Here is a 20,264-nt window from a genome sequence, read left to right as displayed (position 1 = left end):
GGAGAAAGAGAGGTTGCTAATGGGCAAGAGGTATTTGTAGGGGGAATGACAAAATGCTTTAAATTAGGTAGTGGTGATAGTTGCAAAGTTATGTGACCATATGTAATAAAAAAAAATAAAACTATTATCTAAAAATTATGCACAGACATATAGTTTATACAGAAACCATTAATATGGTTAATTTTTATACACTTCTGACAACTCAAAGTATAAAATGGAGAAACATGTGAGCCTAAAAATACTTTTACCACAAATACACAAGTACTTTATGCTAGTATAACTTTTTCCATCTCATTGTCTCTATTCTCCATTTCAATTTAGATGCACAGATCTATTGAATGCTATTTTCAATTCTAATGCATTGCTTTGGAGTGTTCTTTCTTTTCTAACCATATTCCCTTGCAATTCTTCTGTCTCTATTTTCCCCATGTCCTCAAGCAACTCTTCCCATTGTTTTGTGACTCCCATAAAATCCTTTTTCTGGGTTATGTCATTAAAATACCTGCTAAAGTGTAGCTAACATGAAATGAAACTCCAAAGCTGGAAGTATGTCCTCCCCTGGATCAGAGCCTCTTCTAGTTCTGTGACATCAGAGTTGCTTGTCAGTGTTTTTATCATCTAGCTGTCCACCTGAGTGTTTTCTACTCCTTTTGACTGGATGTGTCTGGAATTGTTAACCAAACAAAAGCAACCTGGTTGCTAAGCCTGCAAAGATCAAGCTGTTCACTGACTACTTCCTGTTTGCGCTGCATGGTGTGGGCAGAGGGGAGGGCAAGGCCTCACTCTGCTTACGTCTATTTGGACAGAAGATGAGCGAGGAGGCTGTTTGTATCTCACTTACCCAGACACACTCACTCAGAACTGCTTTCTGGATCCATCTGTGGTAAAATCTGAAAATGTGCTATGCACAATTACACAAGCAAACACAATGTCCCAAGACAAATATGCCCGATTAGTAAGCAGGCCAGAATTGAAGTAAAAGCAGGTGTTTCCTATATTGGAGCTGATTGCCTACATGTGTGGCTACACTGAAATTATTTCTTAATTACTCTGAAGGGCTAGCTCCAGCATAGAGGGAGAGAGAAAACTCCATGGGAGTTCTGAGGGCTCCCTGGTCCTCCCTTGGCAGAATTAAAGCTTAAGGAGCTGAATCCTGTAATTAACTAATTTTTTAAAGGAGCTATCATGGCCTATTTTTGCTAAGCAAGAAAATTATATAGTCTAACATACACTGTTGATTTTCTTCTCTTCATATTATTTCTGAAGGATCACAGCGTTTATTAATCAAGTGCCCCACTAGATAGGGACCTGGATTGACTTCATGCCACATGGTCTTAATGTTCCTGACTTTATGATCAATATTACATTATGTGATCATAAGAGAACTGAATTACATAAAAAGAGATGTAATCTCCTTAGCAGAAATAGGCATGCTTCCATGTTTGCATTCCCAAGACAGGACCACCCTAACTAGCCCAGGGAAGCAGCCATGTATTTCTGGTAAGTAGAAAAGACTGATGGTTTAATTTTGTTCTCAATCTCAGGTTTTTCCATGGACAAAGCAAAAGGGACAGTGCTCAGTTAAGGAGACTATATATAGTATAGGAAGACTCACCTTATTCTTGGCATCACATTAGGCATCAAAATGTGAAAAAAATTACAAATTGTTGCTAGCTTCAAATCATATTCAAGGACATTTTACGATGAACTTAGTACTTAGAATGCTTAAATAACTGTGAGGAATAATTTTTTAAGTATACCAAATGCCAAAAACTGGCATAAAATTAATGTTGCAACTGTTTCTTCTTAGCAGTGTGAGATCTGAGGTATGACCTGGATGAGGATGGTGTTGGAAAATAGGAAAACCTAGAAACTTGGTAGATTATTGAAATAATGCTAAAGAAAAGGTAATTCTGAAAATTCTCATGATATCCCTAAAGAGTTTAAATCAAAAAATTAAAAAGGTTAAGCAATGAGGTCCATCTCCCCCACATAGAGAAGACTGGCTCCTGGTTTGGATAACCAGTTAGAATGAACTTTAAAACCCTGTGCTCTTAACTGTACAATATTACCCCTTTTCTGATATTATGTCCATTCTTATTTCTTTGAGCTATAAAAGTGCTACTTTTATTAAATTCTGATGATGACAAAGAACAAGATTTGTTTATTTGGCAAAAGACTAAACATTGGCAACTATAAGTTCATCCTTCTCCCTCACCCTCAAATTTTACTGATCCCCCAAATCCTAATGTCTAATAATCATTTCTCTATATCTAAGTTTCCATAAGAGACAGATAATATTCTAAACTTTGTAGGTCATATGGGTATCATTTGCAACTACCCAAATATGCCAGCGTAGTACAAAAGCAGCCATAGATAACACAAAAACAAATGAATGTGGTCACATTACAATAAAATTTTATTTATGGACACTGAAATATAAATTTTATTAGATTTTTCCTGGGTTACAAAATATTATTATTCTTCCAATGTTTTCCAACTATTTAAGATGTAATAACCATTATTAGATCTAAGATTACACAAAAATTGGTGACTGGGCAGATCTGGCCCTTAGGCCATGGTTTGCTGACCCTTGTTCTAGATGACAACAAACTGGGAAAATCATTAGCCTATGAAAACAGGGAGTGACAAACTTATCTTGACAATTTCCTTTTATGAAAACATACATCATCCTTTGTCAATTTTTCAAAGCAAAAAATCAGGAACACAAAAAGGATAATTTTTGCATTAAGTTTTAAAACCTAACTACAAGTTGTACAAAAGAGTTATAAACCCAGCACAGAAAAACTATAGCCGCCTGCCAATGTGACTCTGGTCAAGTGTGAGTTCCAACGGAGTAGCTTTACAGGGAGTGGTAGCTTCCAAGGAGAGGAGAGTGACAATCCATATTGGTTCAGGGAGACAAAGGCCATCTGCTCCCTTAAAAACAAAACAACAACAAAAAAACTTGATCAGAAATAAAGGGAAAAGAGAGTCAAAAATTCGAGAATATTCACTTGTATTAAGTTGTGTAGATATGAATACTACTATTGAGTTCAATAGCATTGAAGCAATAGACATAGAAGACAGGCATTGAGGCTAAAAGTTTGTATCTTACTGTGGATGTCAGAGGTTGAAAGTTAATTGTTGGGAGTGTGCCTGCTATGGACATGTTTTGTTTGGAATCATCAAAATCCAGTTTGTCTTAAAAAATCAAAAGATCTGATAATACAAGTCCAGCATTCCTGTACTAGTGAGTATCCAAGAATGCAAGTACCCAAGTTTTCCATAGTTCCAAACTCTTGTTATTGAATTATTTATTTCTGTCTCATTTCATTCATTCTGTTATTGTCATACAGGTATAGCTCAGATACATTTCAGATCCTCAAAGCCATTGTACTCTCCTTTGCCTCCAAGCCTTAACACATTCACACACACTTTCTCACACACATGTGTACACACATGCATGCAAACACACCAGTCCACTACAGCCTGGCATGTCCTACTTACCCTTCAAGGATAACATTAAATGTGCCTACACAGAGACACTGCTTAGTATTCCAATCCAGTCCTCTTGGAGCTTATGTTCCAATGATAGGTATAGACAATAAGTGAATAAACACATAACTAAATAGTTTGTAAGAGAGTGCCAAGTGTGATCAAGAAAAGTGAAGCAGAATAAGGAATGAACAACACAGGGAGAGGTGCTGCTACATTCTGTAAAGTGCATAGGGCAGACTGTGGTGACAGAATGACATCTGAGTAGACACCTAAAGGCAGCAAGAAAGTGAGCTGCCAGGACATCTGGGAGAAGACTATGCTAGGCAGAAAAGAGCAAGGACAAAGGCTTTGAGGTAGGTGTGTTTGTGTTTGAGGAGGCCAGGGTAGCTGAAACCATGTCGGTGAGGCAGAACACAGTAAGAGAGGGAATGAGGCCAGATCTAGGACATTGAAGGTCAATGAAAGAACTTTACCAAGGACACTGTTGAAGAGTTTTGAGTAGAGACATGACATGATCCAACTTGTTTTTAAAGGGGATCATGCTGGCCATTATGTTGAAGGTGGACTGTGGCAGGTGGCCAAAGGACAGAAAGAAGGAGGTAAATTAGAATGCTATTTTTTCTTCTTTAAATAAAACCTATATTTACTTGGGCTTTAGCAATAGCAGTGGGTATAAAGAAAAAAAGGAGTGGAGAGCTTTGAGAGATCTGAGAATCTGTTTGACTCAAGGATTGATCTGGTATGAGGAATGATGGAGAAGGAGAAATCATGGCAAGCACTAATAAGCTCTGGGTGGTAGCTTCTAACTGCTGTCCATCTCTCTATGTTTGCCATGACATAGAAGTTCAAGGAGGGCAAGAATATGTATGTATTATTTTCAATTTTATCCCCGGTGCTGGGTGTGGGCTATACATAATGAATGAAATAAGCAAGGTATATTAAAGAGAGATTTGGGGACAAAGATGGATTTGGAACTTGGAACTCAAAGCAATGGTATTTGCTTTTCTTGGAAAAGTTGAATATTAAGCCATTTGAATTACAAATGGTGGGAAGGGATGCTGGGAGTTATTAAATACTTTTAACAGGTTTTGCCTCTGGAAAAACTGTAAAGGAAATAAAGATTTTCATGAAAGCATGGATCACACAATGGAAACTCAGATAGGAATGTTTAACTCAGTAAATATTGACTCCTAATTTTAAAAAAAAAATTGAGTTAGTTTCCAGCATTACAGTCAGCATTCATATAGAAATTAAGATCATAGAATTCATATTAGATACCAGAATTAATATAGAAATTTAGATGTCTATCTTCTGTTGGAAAAAAAAAGTCAATCTGTGGCCATACTGGCTTCTTATTTCTTCATGGCAAACATTGGTTGATGCTAAGTCCCATCCACCATCTTTAAGAAGCCTGTGTTGCCCCTTCTCCAGTCAACAGATTTCCCACTCTTTCCTGGGAAAAGTGTCATCTTTTCCTGTCATCCTCCAAACACTAAGAATGAGAGTGGTTCCCTCTGTCACCTTATGCTCTGCTCTCTTTCTCATATGTTTTCTTTTTTGGATACATTGGGATTTTTTTTTTTTTGTCATCATTTCTATCTCCCAGGTGAGCTCCTTCTTCATTCTTCCCTCATGAGCTCACTTTTCAGGAGCCCAGAGGCATCATCCTGCCTTCTTTGCACTAGCTTGTGTTGAAGGCCTACTGTGCCATACACTGGAGATAGAATGGTCTTTGAGTAGACCCAGGGTTTGCCATCAGGAACTATAAAGTATAAAAGAAAAGACAGGAAAAAGGAACAAACCAACACAAATAATTTTAAGCTATGGTAAAACCATGGAGAAAAAAAATACATAACAAGAGAAATTAATCTGTAAGGAAGATTGAATTTCAATAACTGTTCAAAGGAGGCCTCTGTGATGGCGGGGGTGGGGGTGGGGTGGGTGATAGTGAAGCTGTGTGAAAAGCCAGAGGAGAGAGGGATGTGGGCAGAGGGAACAGCACAACAGAGGTCCTGAAAGGACAGAGGGTTGGCATTGTGAAAGCCCTAATGGAAGGAGGCCCACCTGCCTGGGAGACCCTGAGCCAGGCGAGAGAGCATGAGATGGTCTTAGAAGTGAGCATGAGTCAAACTCTGCGGGACACTGAGGGCTGCAGCAAGAGTTCCCCACATGTAATAGGGCCAGGATAGCCATCAAAACTCACCACCAAGAAAGGATCAAGAATGCCTCCATGGTAGAAGCCTAACTCACTGGTGGGAGTTAGTAGGTTGCTTTTGTTGATGGAGGTTTGATTTTTGTTTTAATGAGAATCAAAACTTTGAAAGATGAACATCCTCTGCCAAAATGAAACGTGTCAGCAGGATGCATGGAGATCTGAATATAAAGACCTTCATAGTTTCTGAATGAAATATTTGGGCAGAATAGTCTCTTCCTGGCAAAATAATTTGAAACAGGAATGAATTCAAACTGAAAAATTGATGTGCTTTAAAATAGGGTTAGGTTGTATGTATTATTTACACAAGCATCTCATTTGTTCAGATAATTTGTCTAGAAACCTTGACTATGTGGGACATGCCTGGGAAGGAAGTACAGAACTTAGTTCTCAGTAGCTAAAGTAGATATCATAAAGCCTATGTATTATGCTTATGCTGCAGGGATAATGTCATAGAAGAGTTTTCCCATTGCCTCTCCAGGGCACTTCATTTTCCAGAAGTTTTACATGAAGTTGCCAAAATCAGGTACCTTGATGGTGAACCATAATGACAACTGACAATATTGCAAAAAGGGTAGATAAAGATAAATATAAAATACTACCAAGAGTTTGGACCATTTGCTGGGAGTGGTGGTACTCCCCTATAATCCCAGCAGTTTAGGCTGCTGAGGCAGGAGGATCCTGAGTTCAAAGCCAACCTCAGCAACTGAGCAAGGCCCTAAGCAACTTAATGAGACCCTGTCTTTTATTATCCCCCATGACAAGAAATGGCTGGGGATGTGGCTCAGTGGTTGCGCACCCCTGGGTTCAATACCTGGTACGTCATATATATATATATATATATATATATATATATATATATATATATATATATATATATATATNATATATATATGACAGTTAGTTCACCTGAGGCCATTTAGCATGGGTAAACAACTTCATGAAACTCTCCTAGCACTCCAGATATCAGAAGTTGTATAATTGAGATTTATTTGTTAATTTTCATAGTGACAAATTGATGCATCAAGATAGTGTCAAGTCATATTGTAAGGTCTGTTTTAGAACTTGGGGAAAGGCAAAAGACATTATGAAAGGATATCTCTCAAGAATGATTATATAAATCAGTTTCAGGAGCTTAAGTGTCAGCCTTCATTAATTCAATTAGCAAATTTTCAGGGACCATTTGTCCCATGTTCCAATAGCAGAGAGACAAATTCCACCCTGTAGGAACTGTTGTAGGAGTGTCCCCACATACAAGGTGTATAAAGCTAGATAATGGGACAAAATAATAAAGCTTTGGATTTGGGATTTTTGCTTCATAAGGAGCATACATTCTCAGTCAACACTGGGCAAGAAAGTTCTTCTTATGATTCCATATTTGCATTATAAAGAGAAAGGTTGTGCAAGATGCATAGCCCTCCTTATTTTTTGCAACTAAATAGCAAATGTATTACCTGCTTATTCTTGTTTAATCTTCCCTAATGAAACTCTTAATTACTGGAACCATGATGTCAAGGTTTATTATCTTTATCTTGTTAGAACCAACTTGGTTTTATTTCCAAAGATTATTTATAGTTTGCCTGGAAAGAAAAATCACTTACTGACCACTGTTTTTTTTATGATAGCATCTAATTACTAAGAATGAGACTTACATGAATAATTTTTGGTTCACAAAAAAATCTGTTCTACAGAAAAGAATATTTCACTTCCATTCATTCTTCACAGAAGAAATAAGAGACAGCCTTTCCCTGTAACTGAGCTGGGGCCAAGCCTGCTCCAGGAGAGAATACAGGATAGGCTGCCTATAACCTGCCTGTTCTTTTTGGTAGTATTTCAAGTCATTCATCTTCCAGGTTTGACTTTCTTGCCATATTTTTGTATTGCTATTCAATATGCATTATTGATATATTTCTATACTATTAATTTAAAAATATTTTAACTGACTCACTTTTACCTTAAATTAACTTAGAAAAATTTATATCACTATCAGAAATGAAAAATTAGTACCAATTGTCACTAATAGAGGATACCAATAAAATAAATGCTTTGTTGATTGCTTGCCAAAGGCTCTGAGCCAAATGCTTCCCTTTATTTTATTGGCAAAAGAGGTTAGCAGCAGTTTTAAAAGCACACAAGCGCCAAACTGAGCCATTCTCCTTGATAGTTATTGTTATCGGAGAGAGAAAAGGCACTGCATTTCTCTTTGAGACTTAAGATTACTTAATATGGGTTCAGTGGACCACCTAAAATCATTTCAATTGCCACTGGTGAAACACTTGGGAAATACAGTAATTTAAAAAAGAAACAATCTCTGTTCAATGTAATTTATTGGGGAAGGAGACTAAATTTTGCAGTGTTTTGCAGGTTCCATTAGGCTCAGCATAGGGCTAGGTGCAGGATAGACAACTCAGTGATGGCCAACTTGATGTCTATCATCATGACTGCACCCCTGCCTCTGGCAGCCAGCCACAGAATTGCTTCTTTTGATTATAAGGATTAGGGCATAGTGAGATGACTGAACTCCTGGAAAATAAAAATCATACTGCTGGGACTATTAACAGTCCCTAACCTAAAAGTAGCAATGTCACTTTTTTCCTCCCAATACTGGAAATTGAACCTGTGGATATGCTAGGCAAGTGATCTACTACTGTGCTAAAGCCAGGCTACTGTGTATATGCTAGGCAAGTGATCTACTACTGTGCTAAAACCCCAGCTACTTTGTTTTTTATTTTTTTTTTTTATTTTGACAGGATCTCACTAAGTTGCCCAGGCTGGCCTCAGTCTTGAAATCCTCCTGCCAGAGCCTCCTAAGCAGCTGGAATTATAGGTGAGTGTCAAAATGCTTGGTTGCAATGTACAATTTTTTTTCTTTTAAAAAGGGATTAACTTTGAATCTAGGTTCAAATCCAGCTAAAAAACTCCCCAGTTTCAGACCTTGAAAAGGTTATTTAATCTCTTTGGCTTTGGTTTCCTTGTCTGTAATATCATTCTGATAATTCTTTTCTTATGGGAATGTTATCAAAATGAATGGAGTAATATAAATGATACAGCTGCCACATAATAGAGTCTCAGTAATTAAAGCCATCTCATATTACAATTTAGGAATAAATACACACACACACATACACACACACACACACACACAGGGAGAGAGAGGGAGGGAGGGATGGAGGGAAGGAGGAGAGAGAGAGAGAGAGAGAGAGAGAGAGAGAGAGAGAGCATATTAGAGAATTCAACAAAGCCAAAAACCATTTCTATGGATACATATTAGAAATCTTGAGGGAATTGTTCAAAATCCCAAAATCCTGTTCACTGGGACTAATTAAGGCCAGATTAAATTGTGTCTATGTTTTATTTTTTTCTTTTATTTATTTATTTTTTATCTTGAGTCATCTAAAGAATTCATGCATTCTCTTTTTGGCAGTGTGGCTGAAGTACTAGGCAGAAGGAGTAGACACCTGACCTTTTTCATCTTTGACTCAGGAATGTTCTACATATTTGAGGATTATTTTTACATTTAAGGTTCTTACTTGATGTCAAAGCATTTCTTTTGATCAGATCAATATATCAAAAATATTGATTGAGTCTAATTACCTGATAAAAGTCAATGGAGCATGTTCCATGCACACTGGAAACTTATCACATGCAGGCTTAGCTGCACATTACCCACTGAGAGCAGCCCAATCTGTCATTCATCTGTAGGAAAACCACTTTGGATCTTCTTAACAGTGCTTTTCTGTGATGCCCAGTGTGCCTCCTGTGGTGACCTTGATATATTATTTTGATATAACTGGAAATTGCCATTTTCCTTTTTATATTGTTCCACTCTTAATTTCATAAAGAAATTTTGTTCCCTTAAGATGCACAATTTCCTAGATGTATTGTAGTAAATATAACTACTCATTGGTGAAATACGCATATAGGCAAAATAAAAATAAACTGGAAAATAAATTCATAGAATATAAAAATCTGCTTAAATACTTCCTTAATTAAAATTAATAACTCTTCCTAAGTCAATGCCAAGAGGATTCAAAATTGAATTCATATACACATAGTCACATAAATTAACAGAAAAAAATATTCAGTTAAAATTATTTTCAACTTGGGGATTGAACCCAGGGCCTCATGCATGCTAGACAAGAGCTCTACCACAGAATTTCACCCCAGTCCTCCACTGGCATTATTGGATAGCTATTTATGCTCTGTTTTGAAACTCAGAAATTTAACATCTTTTCATCATTCCTTTTAGGCCAATTTTTCTATAAGAAATTTTTCTTAACTGAAGTAAACAAAAATTTTTCCCCTTTGAAAGAAGTCATGCTTGTTCCTTTGATGAACTCATTCCTTATCTACTTAGAATTTCTATGACAAGACTTTTTTTTAAGTCACCAATTTCTTCACTTACTCACTTCATCATTCATTCATTCCAAAGACACATATTGAGAACTGGATAGTATCTGGAAGAAATGGGTATGTGGTGCGAACATGAGAAAGTAAAAGAAAGCAAGGAAGTATGTGACCATGAAGCAAATGTTTAATCTCAGAGATGAGAGGCTTAAAGAAAAGGACAGATCAAAACCTAAAAAGAAAATAAAAGATCCCAATGCACTGAAGGAAACAGAAATTCCCCAACACCCTTCCTGTTTATTCTTTTAATATAACACACAACTGGGCCCACTTTATCATAACCTGGTTGATACTAACTTTATCAAATTTTTCCATTAAAGCCAAACTGGACTTAGTGCAGTCAATGATGGACCGCTTGTATGCCAAGTGTATCCCTTGTATAACTGACTGTGTAAGGGTTGAAATTGAGAAATCGGGCAAAAATATCAAGTAGCTGTAAGGATTGCAAAGGATCCAGGGTTTGAATGATTACCATGCATGCATAAATGAACCTATGCAGATAACTGCTGAGTACAAAGAGTACAAACTCAACACATGTGTTACATTGTGGCCAGTTGACCATGACCTTAAAGGAAGAATCTGGAGGAGCCCTGGAGTTCCTATCATGCACATTTCTAACCATAGATACAAAATTGAGTGCCAGATGATTATGGAGCCCCTTGGTTCTGATTCTTTTTATTTTACTTTTTTTTTTTTTTTAGAGAGAGAGAGAGAGAGAATTTTAGTTTTCAGCCGACACAACATCTTTTGTTTTGTATGCGGTGCTGAGGATCGAACTCGAGCCGCACGCATGCCGGGCGAGCACGCTAGCGCTTGAGCCACATCACATCCCCAGTCCCTTGGTTCTGATTCTTATAAGACAAAATCCTCTACCTTCCTTCAACCAACTTTCTCAGTTGCCAGTTCAGTAAACAAGCTATAGAGTATAGAATAATTCATATAGCAGGAATTATTTTCTCTGTTATTAGCTGAATATGGTTAAATATACTCACTTCTTGATGCTTTTTGAAAATGATATTTTGTCTCATTTAAAAATTGTTGCATTTTTAAAATAAATCAGATGTTCTAGTAAAAAAAAATCTAAATAGTGTTACCACTAGGTTAGATTCTTAGAGACAATATGGGGGTGGTAGGTGGTGCCCAAAAGAGGTTTCTGCCTTTCAGGGGACTACAATCTGTGGTTAGATAGAGTACAAATAAGCAATTGAACATGTTCTATAGGAGTAAGTGATAGATATTCTTGAATCTCGCAAGGAAAAACAAACTGGAAGAATTAGAAGACAGATCAGATTGTGGTTGGATAGGCAGGATGTCATCATATGAAGATGATGTAGAAGGAGGGCATTCCAGGAGGGGAGAGTTTTCTTCATATGAACTCATTCAATTTAGTCTGAATCATTATTTATTAAGTTTAGATACCTGAGGTGCTGGGATTGTAGCTCAGTGGTAGAGTGCTTGCCTAGGACATGTGAGGCATTGGGTTCAATCCTCAGCACCACATAAAAATAAAATAAAGGTATTGTGTCCATCTACAACTAAAAATATATTTTTTAAAAGTTTAGAGAACTTAGAGAGAAAACGATGGTATGAAATAATCCCTATGCAAACAAAAGACCAGATCAAGAGGTCCAGCAATCAAAACACAGAAATCTCAAACAGGGAAAACAGAAATGTTAATAGTGAACTAATAATTCCTTTGGTGAGGAATTATGGTGGATGGCAGTTTTGCATGTATCAGAGGGTGAGATCATATATGAAATAGGAAGCCAGAGAGCCAATCTTACTCTTGTAAAAATTGCTTCCTTTCTCAAAGACAACCAGGGTTCTAGGAGAAATGCCTTGATCTCTTCCAAAAGCAGCACACCCAGCAAGAGATAACTATATCCCATTAGGCTCCACCTCAGGTAATATTGTCACTCTGGGACCAAGTTTCCCACCTCTGAACCAAAAACCACATGCAAACCATGGCAGCAAGGAAATGAAGGTCCAGTTTGTCATGCACATTTCTTGAAAGCCATGCTCTGGGTAAACAGAGGCCTGGGCTGAGGCACATCACTGAAATTTCAGAACATTGGAGATAATGTTTTATAAAAATTGTAAAATCCTCCAAAAAAAATAAAATAAAAGAAGACAGCTTTGAGTACATTAGCAAAATCTTAGTTAGAGGTAAGATATTGGAGCAATGTATACAAATGACCAGGGAAAATCACATTTAAAATATGGTATTACACATTCATACAAATCCTTGATTAGATATGAGGGCTGAATTTAAGGCATTTTTAGACATGCACCTTTTTTCAGGAATCTACTAAAAAAGGATCCATAAAAACAAAGGAAAATACCAAGATGGGCAGAAGATTTGTGACCAAGCATATTAGTTCTAACTCAGGAGAATGGTGAAGAGAATCCCTGACAATGATGAACGGTTCTCTCCGCAAGGTGCACGGAACATCAAGAGAATCTTGTCCAGACAATCCAGGTTAGAAGGCTCTAGAAAATGACCCCAGAAAGATGGCATAGATGGACTATGTGATACATTTAAATATAACAAGAAGATATTTGAGAATTTTAGAGATAAATTGGTGATAATTTTATAGAAAACAAAACAAAGAACACAAAATATTCAGCATAACAAAGTATATACCATGAGAAAAGCAATCAGAGTAGACAATATGCCTTAGGGGTGAATCAACTTTATATGACCTAATCATGAAATTACTGAATGTATGACTGGAATGAATTTTGATGTATATATGAAGGGACAGAAGCTATTGTAAATGGAAGGGGTACAGTGGTGGTTAAGATGCCTTCAGGTGGCTAGATGCCTTCAGGCCACACAATGGCTAAAACTTTAAAACATCAAGATAAAAGAAAATCCCAGCAGTTCCAGAGGCTGAGGTAGGAGGATTGAAAATTCAAAGCCAGCCTCAGCAACTTAGTGAGGCCTGAAGCAACTTGACAAGACCCCGTCTCAAAATGAAAAAATATTTAAAAAGTAGGAATGTGGCTTAGTGATTAAGTGCCCCTGGGTTAATCCCTATTACCAAAAAAAGAAAGAAAGAAAGAGAGAGAGAGAGAGAGAGAGAGAGAGAGAGAGAGAGAGAGAGAGAGAGAAAGAGAAAGAGAAAGAAAGAAAGACCCAATATTACTTAGAGGGAAATTTTTGAAAGTCAAGAAAGTTGAAAAGTTGTCTTGAAGGAACTGAAATCAGATACACTGGGGAGACAGAGAACTATTGTTTGCTCTAACCATGTGTATAACTTGATCCAGCTAAAGCACCAAATATTTTAAAAGATACCATTTTTCTTCACAATTTATCCAGGGAGTCTAAGTTTAGGAAAGGTTTGTATGGTATATGATCCAATTAAGTGGCAAACAGAAACGCCTTTAAAGATATCTGGTTGACTGCAATTTTTTGATCAGTGATATTATATTTGTGACTCTGTATTTAAGACCAGACTTTCCTTATGTGAATTTGATCAACATAGGCAAGCTCTATATATTTAAATTTTTTGCATTGATCTTACTGAAAGGGAGTAAACCCACAAGAGCTGCAAGATTTTAAGCACCGACATAAACACATACAAACATTCAGTTTGTTCTAACTGGAAAATGCTACATGCAGCAGAAGTATCTACAGTTCAAAGACGTCATGTAGAAATAAAATTGTCCATAGAAGTTGAGTGAAACTGTTTCCACAGCAGCCAACACAATGTTTGGTGTTGATGAAAGCATAGAAAATATTTGTTGAACAAATGAATTAATAAAATATAGCAAGTTGGTTTTTTGAACAGCTTACAGGATGATTCCCACATGCCAAAGCAAAACATTTGGTCACTTGCTTTCACTTCTCCTTTAAATCCACAAAGTAGCAAATAATTGGATAGTGTCAAATCCCTAAGGGACATAGGGATATATGCACAAAACTCCCATTCCATCAGGAGTCACACTTAGAACTTTACAATTTATAGCTCCACACACAAGTTAATACACTTTCTGTAATATGCTCAGTCTAGAAATGAAGACAGCAATAGCTTTTTTTGTAAGGGCACTTCAATCCCATGCTCCAGATAGATGCCCTGAACTGCTTCTGGTCCCTCATTTCTGCTCAGTCAGAATGACCCTGGCTTTATATGTTCTTTCCTTTACAACTGGGAATTCCATCCAAAAAGAAATCTCTACCACAGAAAATATCTAAAAACCACCAATGTGGTAAGAAGCTGTTATAGCAGAGTGTTTTTTAGTTCTTTTTATATTTTCAGGAGTGATGAGAAAGTTTGTAGGGTCTTGGAACACAATGGACAGCATTTAAACCAATTTAGTTAGAGTCTCAAAGACAAGGTGCCTCAGAGTGTACACACACACACACACACACACACACGCACACACATACACACCCTCCAGAGTACGCATCAAAGGGCAATATGTATCTTTTGTTTTCCTATAAACAAATGTACTATTATAAAAGAAGAAAACCGTATCAGGTCTTTCCAAGTAAACTCAGTCAAATTATTGCTGTTATTTTATTATCAAATGCAGGCAATGTTAAGATTCTTCAGTTCTCTATTCTTTAATCAAATGACATTTAATTCCAAAGAGAGCTTGTGCAGGAGCGTATGGAATGAGTGTGTGTGTGTGTGTACGTGTATATATGTGTGCTGGATTTACTTGGACCTGTTCAGTATGCATTGTTTTCTGATGGCATCAGTTGCTTTAAATTGTTTTGCCTATCTTTTGTAAATTAGCCCTTATGCGCAGTATTTCTGCTGCTACCTGAGGTCCTAACTTGGATTCAGGTTTCTTGAAGTTCTCTGGTGATCCCTCTACTACTTCCAAGTGCCCTCAGATCTGCACACTTTCAGCTGTAATGGTATTACTGAAAAGCGTGAGAGAAGCCCTAAGGAGTCTCTCATGCTTTCTCATGCCTGGGCTTATTTTATTTTATTCCTCCCTTGCCATTGTGCTGTGAAGCATATATGCACCAATGCTACTGCACTGTCTCAGATGGGAGCCAGGTACCACCTGCCTCTCTCCAAGTCTGTTATTTAGCTCACATTGACCACAATGATCTTTTGAATTAATGGGACATCTCTTCTAACTGGCCAATGCTTGCAACTTTCTAATTGTTAAATACTTGGACTCCTGCCTGTTCTCCCAAATCTCCAAATGACAGGAAGCTCAGTCCCCATCCTTCCCTCCATACCTTGGTCTTTGAGGAAAAGCTAAAATTGCACACTCATGTTTCTCAGCTGCTTTTTCTTCAAAGTGACCCTTCTTCCCCAAGCCTCAGCAACCTTTATCTAGTCTCTAGGATACAGCAGTCTAGCTCTGTATCTATTCTCTTTCCATCCTATTGTTTGTGACACAAACTTTATGTGTTACTTCCTTTGGGGCTTGTCCGCTTGTAGCTCAAAAGAAACTGGATCTTGAATATCAATACCCTTGACTTTATAGATTACGTGTGTGCAGTGAGGTTTAAATTGTATTTTTAGCGATTCAAAAGCTGAGCACTGACTGCTTATTTTCTTTTTGTGTTCTGGTATAAAACACTGCATCCTCTCTGAAGCAAAGCCTGCAGCTAACTGAATAGGAAAGGAGCTTGGGGAACCCTGGTTCACATCTCCAAATCTTATCCCTCCACACAAATTCTAATGAGGAGCCTATCTAAACACTTCTTCCTGCAAACACAGAAGAAAGTCCAGAAATTACAGAGACTCAGTTGGCCATGGTAGCTTTCAATATCATATAAATGGTAGACCATTTTTTAGTGTAACAATGATTATGGGAAAAAATTAAGTCAAGTTATATTTATAATTGAAAATGGGTTTCTTATGTAAACCAGTAAGGGATTTGTCAGGGGGATGGGTGGGTACTAGACATTGAATCCAGGGACACTCTTACTACTGAGCCACATCTTTAGCCCTTTTTATTTTTAATTTTGAGACAGGGTCTTACTAAGTTGCTGAGACTGGCCTCAAATTTGCAATTCTCCTGCCTCAGCTTTTTGAGAGGCTAGGATTACAAGTATGTGCCACCACACCCAGCCAATGAGGTATTTTTTTAATTGATAAAAAAATGACAGAAGAATGCATTACAATTCTTATTACATGTATACAGCACAATTTTTCATATCTCTGATTGTATATAAAGTAGGTTGACACCAATTCATATCTTCATACATGTACTTTGGATGATGATGTCTATCACATTCCACCATCCTTGCTAATCCCCTGCTCTCTTACTTTCCCTCCCACCCCTCTGCCCTAAAGTAAATCACTGGAATTCACTGATGTTCCTTTGGATAATTGAAATTTAATTTACAATACCAAATAGCAGACTTCATCTTGCTTGCCTCCCCTACTACACACCCTGACTGCCTCCTCTAAAATTTACACATAGCAACAGGATCTGGAACTCATCTTTGCTCATAACCTGACTTCAAAAAATGCAGACAAGAGAATGTCAGAGATTTGAAAAAAATGCATGAAGCTTAGGAAATTTACAAGGTTAGACCAGACTTGGAAATTAAGGATTCTAGAGTAAGAGATGGCATGTTTCTGAAATAAAGAGAAGAGTGGGACTTTAAAAGGAGAGCCAATTTAACAGAGGGATAGACTGTAAGAAGAAGAGAAGAGAGGTAAGGTCAGAAAAAAACAGGAACCACTTAAAATGACAGCTGCTAGAGATCTAGAGAATATTCCAAAGGGATCAAGTTTCTGGGCAATACCTTGGCTCTCTTCTCTAGGCCAAGAAAATAGGAGATCTAGACAAAGCCTTTATTTTCCAATCCTCCACTAAATTTATTCTGCATGTTTTGAATGTACCACCAGAAATATACATACGCTTATTCTGGGGATTAGGGGCCAAGGTGGTTCTTTAAAAAGGAAGGGAAGGGGCTTCTTCCTCCTTTCTCTGATCTCCAATTTTGCAAGGACGAGAGTAGAAGAGTTATGCCCGGATTGTCTTCACCATCATTGCTTTCTACTTCATGCCCTGCTGCCCCTTCACGGCCTCCTCCTTCTATCTGCTGAGTGGACTTCTGGACGCTTTTGATGGACATGCTCAATCAAGGAACCCGGTTTGGAGCCATGTTGGACATGCTGATGGACTGATGCTCTACCATGTGTCTGTTGGTCAACCTGGCCCTGCTGTACCCTTGAGCTACCCTTCTCTTCCAGATCAGCATGAGCTTGGATGTGGCCAGTCACTGGCTGCACCTCCACAGTTTTGTGGTCCGGGGTAGTGAGAGTCACAAGATGATTGACCTCTCTGGGAATCCAGTGCTTTGGATTTACTATACCTCCAGGCCTGCTCTGTTCACCCTGTGTGCTAGAAATGAGCTCTTCTGCTGCCTCCTCTACCTGTTCAATTTCTCCGAGGGACCGTTAGTTGGCTCTGTGGGGCTTTTCCGAATGGGTCTCTGGGTCACTGCCCCCATCGCTTTGCTCAAGTCCCTCATCAGTGTCATCCACCTGATCACAGCTGCCCGCAACATGGCTGCCCTGGATGCGGCAGACTGTGCCAAGAAGAAGTGACCCTGACAACTTCTGGAACCTCCCACCTGATTGGTCATCTTATTGTGCCACATGGCTTCCCTTTCCCTCCTAGGAGGCCCATTCTCATATCTTCCTAATGTGTTCTCCAACGTGCTGGGATGGGGGTCAGCCTCTCTTTGGTATTGTCACAACCTCTGTAACCCTGAAGATTAGGCCCACCCTTGTGATCCCCAAAGACCTGGTCTACAAATCAAAAAGGATGCTCAGGAGGCCCTGTGGTACCAGGCAGCCTATTTGAGGATTATGCATAGCCACACATGTGGTTGGCTCAGCCCTGGCTTCTGGCCTGGCCTGAGGTTTTAGGGACACTTGAGAGAGATGATACAGGGGCCATGTTTCCCAAAAGGCAGGTGAGTCAGATCTCTGCCCCCTGCCACAGGAAGCCTGGGGCACAGTGCCCAGGAGGAAAGGGGCCGTCTAGATCCTTCCTATGGCAGTCTCCTCCATCCGGTCTACCCTGACCTTGAAAGCCTTGATAATAAAGGCAACAGCTTCTCTCTTCTGGACTTGGTTTCCTTTTAGACATTTTTGGATCAGGCCCTGGATTAAGGGAAGATTGGGAAAAAGGAAGGTCTGGATGTTTTCCCCTGGTTTGAGGCTGGCTCCTTTCTGTCATTCCAGAATGACAGAGAAAAGTCCTTCCGACCACCCACGCTCATGCCACATCTTCTCAACCCACCTTCTTTATGTCCCTGATGGTCATATTCTTGATATTTCTACCCCCCACTAGAGTGTAAACTCCCTGAGTGCACAGACTTCCTGTTCCTTTCTCTGTGGTTAGATAGATATTTACCTTAATCTGACATTCAGTAGTTACTTAATAAATATTCCAGAAAAGATTAGTTGGTTTCTCAGAATGTGGCTCTTAGACCACTTATAGGTTATTCTCAGAATGCAACCTCTTGGACCTTTAGAATCAATCAGTCTCCAGAGATGAACCCAGAAGTCTGCAATTTTAATAAACTCCACTTAATTCTTCCTCCCCCCGCCAAAAAAAAAAAAAAAAAAAAGGAAGGGAAGGATTTCCTTTCTCTATGGACTTTGATAAATGTTTTCATCATGGAAATTAACCTATAAATGACAGACCATAGGAATGGTAGCATGGATAACAGTGTCCTGTGCTCCAACATACATCTCTAGGGCAGCCAGGGACATATTCCTTGGAATTTCAAAGGATAAATTTCATATGGATTATGGAAATATATTCTTTTTATTTTATATAAGTTGAATTATATACTACAAATTTCACATATTAATTGTATAAAATAGACTGTGACAGACCTGTTTATGGGGATCCACTCAATGTACATAAATGGAAAACTTCTATAATCTAGGCACAAAATAAAATAAGGTACACAACTGTGTCAAATAAATCTCTGGATCAGAACTTAGGCAAAGACCTGGATATCAGAATTGTTGAGTTGTGTGATTTGTTGCCTTACATGATAGGATAAGTTGTTTCTGGGCAATGAAAACAGTAAAGAAATCAATCTCCTACTTTTTGCTCTAGGTCTATCAGATTTCTCATCTCTACAAGCTGCTGACCAGCATCTCATCCCCTGGGAAGAAGGGGAACCTCAGAGGCTGTGCTTGGTCAAATGCATCCTTGTCAAAGGTGTTCTAGTAGCCTTTTGATGTTTGATATGGCTTGTGGATAGAACTCATTGTTGCTTGTGAGTTCCATTTCTGTCATTAACTTTCTTTTTAAAATCATCATCATTATCTTCATCTCCTCTAACTTCTGCTCATTTCTCTCCTCCTCCTCCTCCTCCTCCTTCTCCTCCTCCTCCTTCTCCTTCTCCTTCTTAGTGGTAGTCTTTTTAAATTTGGGTCAAAGACATTGTGACCTCGGGTAAATTGCTTAATCTCTTGAAACCCCAGTTTCTCTTGAAACCTCATGTATAAAACTGATAACAATAGTAGTTCCCTTAAAGATTTTTTTTTTTTTTGTGAGATTCAAGTGATATAGGATCCTTAGTAGAAGAGTAAGGACAGGGAAATTGCTTAGTTTTCTGCTATTATTAATGACAATAAACTATCACTTTCCACATAATATATCAATATATTTCCATAACAATAAATATTCACTGGTATGATTTTTAAGGTTGCATAGCTTTCCATTGTATAGCTACCCTATGGTTTATTAGTAATTAAATACTGTGATTTTTTTTGATTGACCACAACACTTCCAGCTAAAATTTGTTGGTTAAATATAAGTGTCTACTTTCATTCTCTCCTAAAACCCTCCAAAAACTACAATGAATGAATTCATGGAATAGGAATGATAGGAGTGGAAACAAAAATAAGAAAATTATGGAAGCAGAAAAGCAGATAATTTAGAAGACCCGATAAAACTGACTGTCAAATGAGTGGCAGGAAAAGCCAAGAAGTAAACCTTTCTACACCTTGGAACTTCCTTAGGCTTAGGAATTGGCAACTATAAAATAGGTCTGGTCATTGGGATGAAAACAGATGCTAAAATAAAAAAGATTGCTTGAAAGTCTGTTTGAGAAGTTTCTGACATCACACTCTCCACTGCCAGAAACTGTCCTTCTGCCACCCTTGAGACGGAAGGTTTCTTCCTCAGA

At 38.2% G+C, this 20,264-nt stretch overlaps 1 protein-coding gene, 1 long non-coding RNA gene and 1 pseudogene across 3 annotated transcripts in view; 2 read left to right on the top strand and 1 right to left on the bottom strand.

Annotated features, from left to right (window-relative positions):
- Positions 1–272: 272 nt before the first annotated feature.
- LOC125619071 overlaps positions 273–20,264 on the bottom strand; it is a 344,675-nt gene continuing 324,683 nt past the window's right edge. For both annotated transcript variants that reach the window (XR_007350555.1, XR_007350556.1), the window contains one exon: positions 273–2,940. This is a non-coding gene — a long non-coding RNA (uncharacterized LOC125619071). The remainder of the gene's footprint in view (positions 2,941–20,264) is intronic.
- On the top strand, positions 10,127–10,789 carry LOC107148533 (annotated as a pseudogene).
- On the top strand, positions 17,194–17,716 carry LOC107135433 (CDP-diacylglycerol--inositol 3-phosphatidyltransferase-like). Its single transcript, XM_048811462.1, has one exon. The coding sequence runs from the start codon at positions 17,305–17,307 to the stop codon at positions 17,653–17,655; it is 351 nt and encodes a 116-aa protein (XP_048667419.1). The 5' UTR covers positions 17,194–17,304; the 3' UTR covers positions 17,656–17,716.

The sequence above is a fragment of the Marmota marmota genome, unplaced genomic scaffold (assembly GCF_001458135.2).
Source record: "Marmota marmota marmota unplaced genomic scaffold, marMar, whole genome shotgun sequence".
In the NCBI taxonomy this organism is placed as follows: Eukaryota; Metazoa; Chordata; class Mammalia; order Rodentia; family Sciuridae; genus Marmota; species Marmota marmota.
Note: the sequence above shows the minus strand (reverse complement) of the source record. Positions and strands in the feature narration are given on the sequence as shown.

What these genes read in the sequence shown, in the direction of transcription:
- LOC107135433 (XM_048811462.1), top strand. Translation starts at nt 17,305, where the DNA reads ATGAGCTTGGATGTGGCCAGTCACTGGCTGCACCTCCACAGTTTTGTG.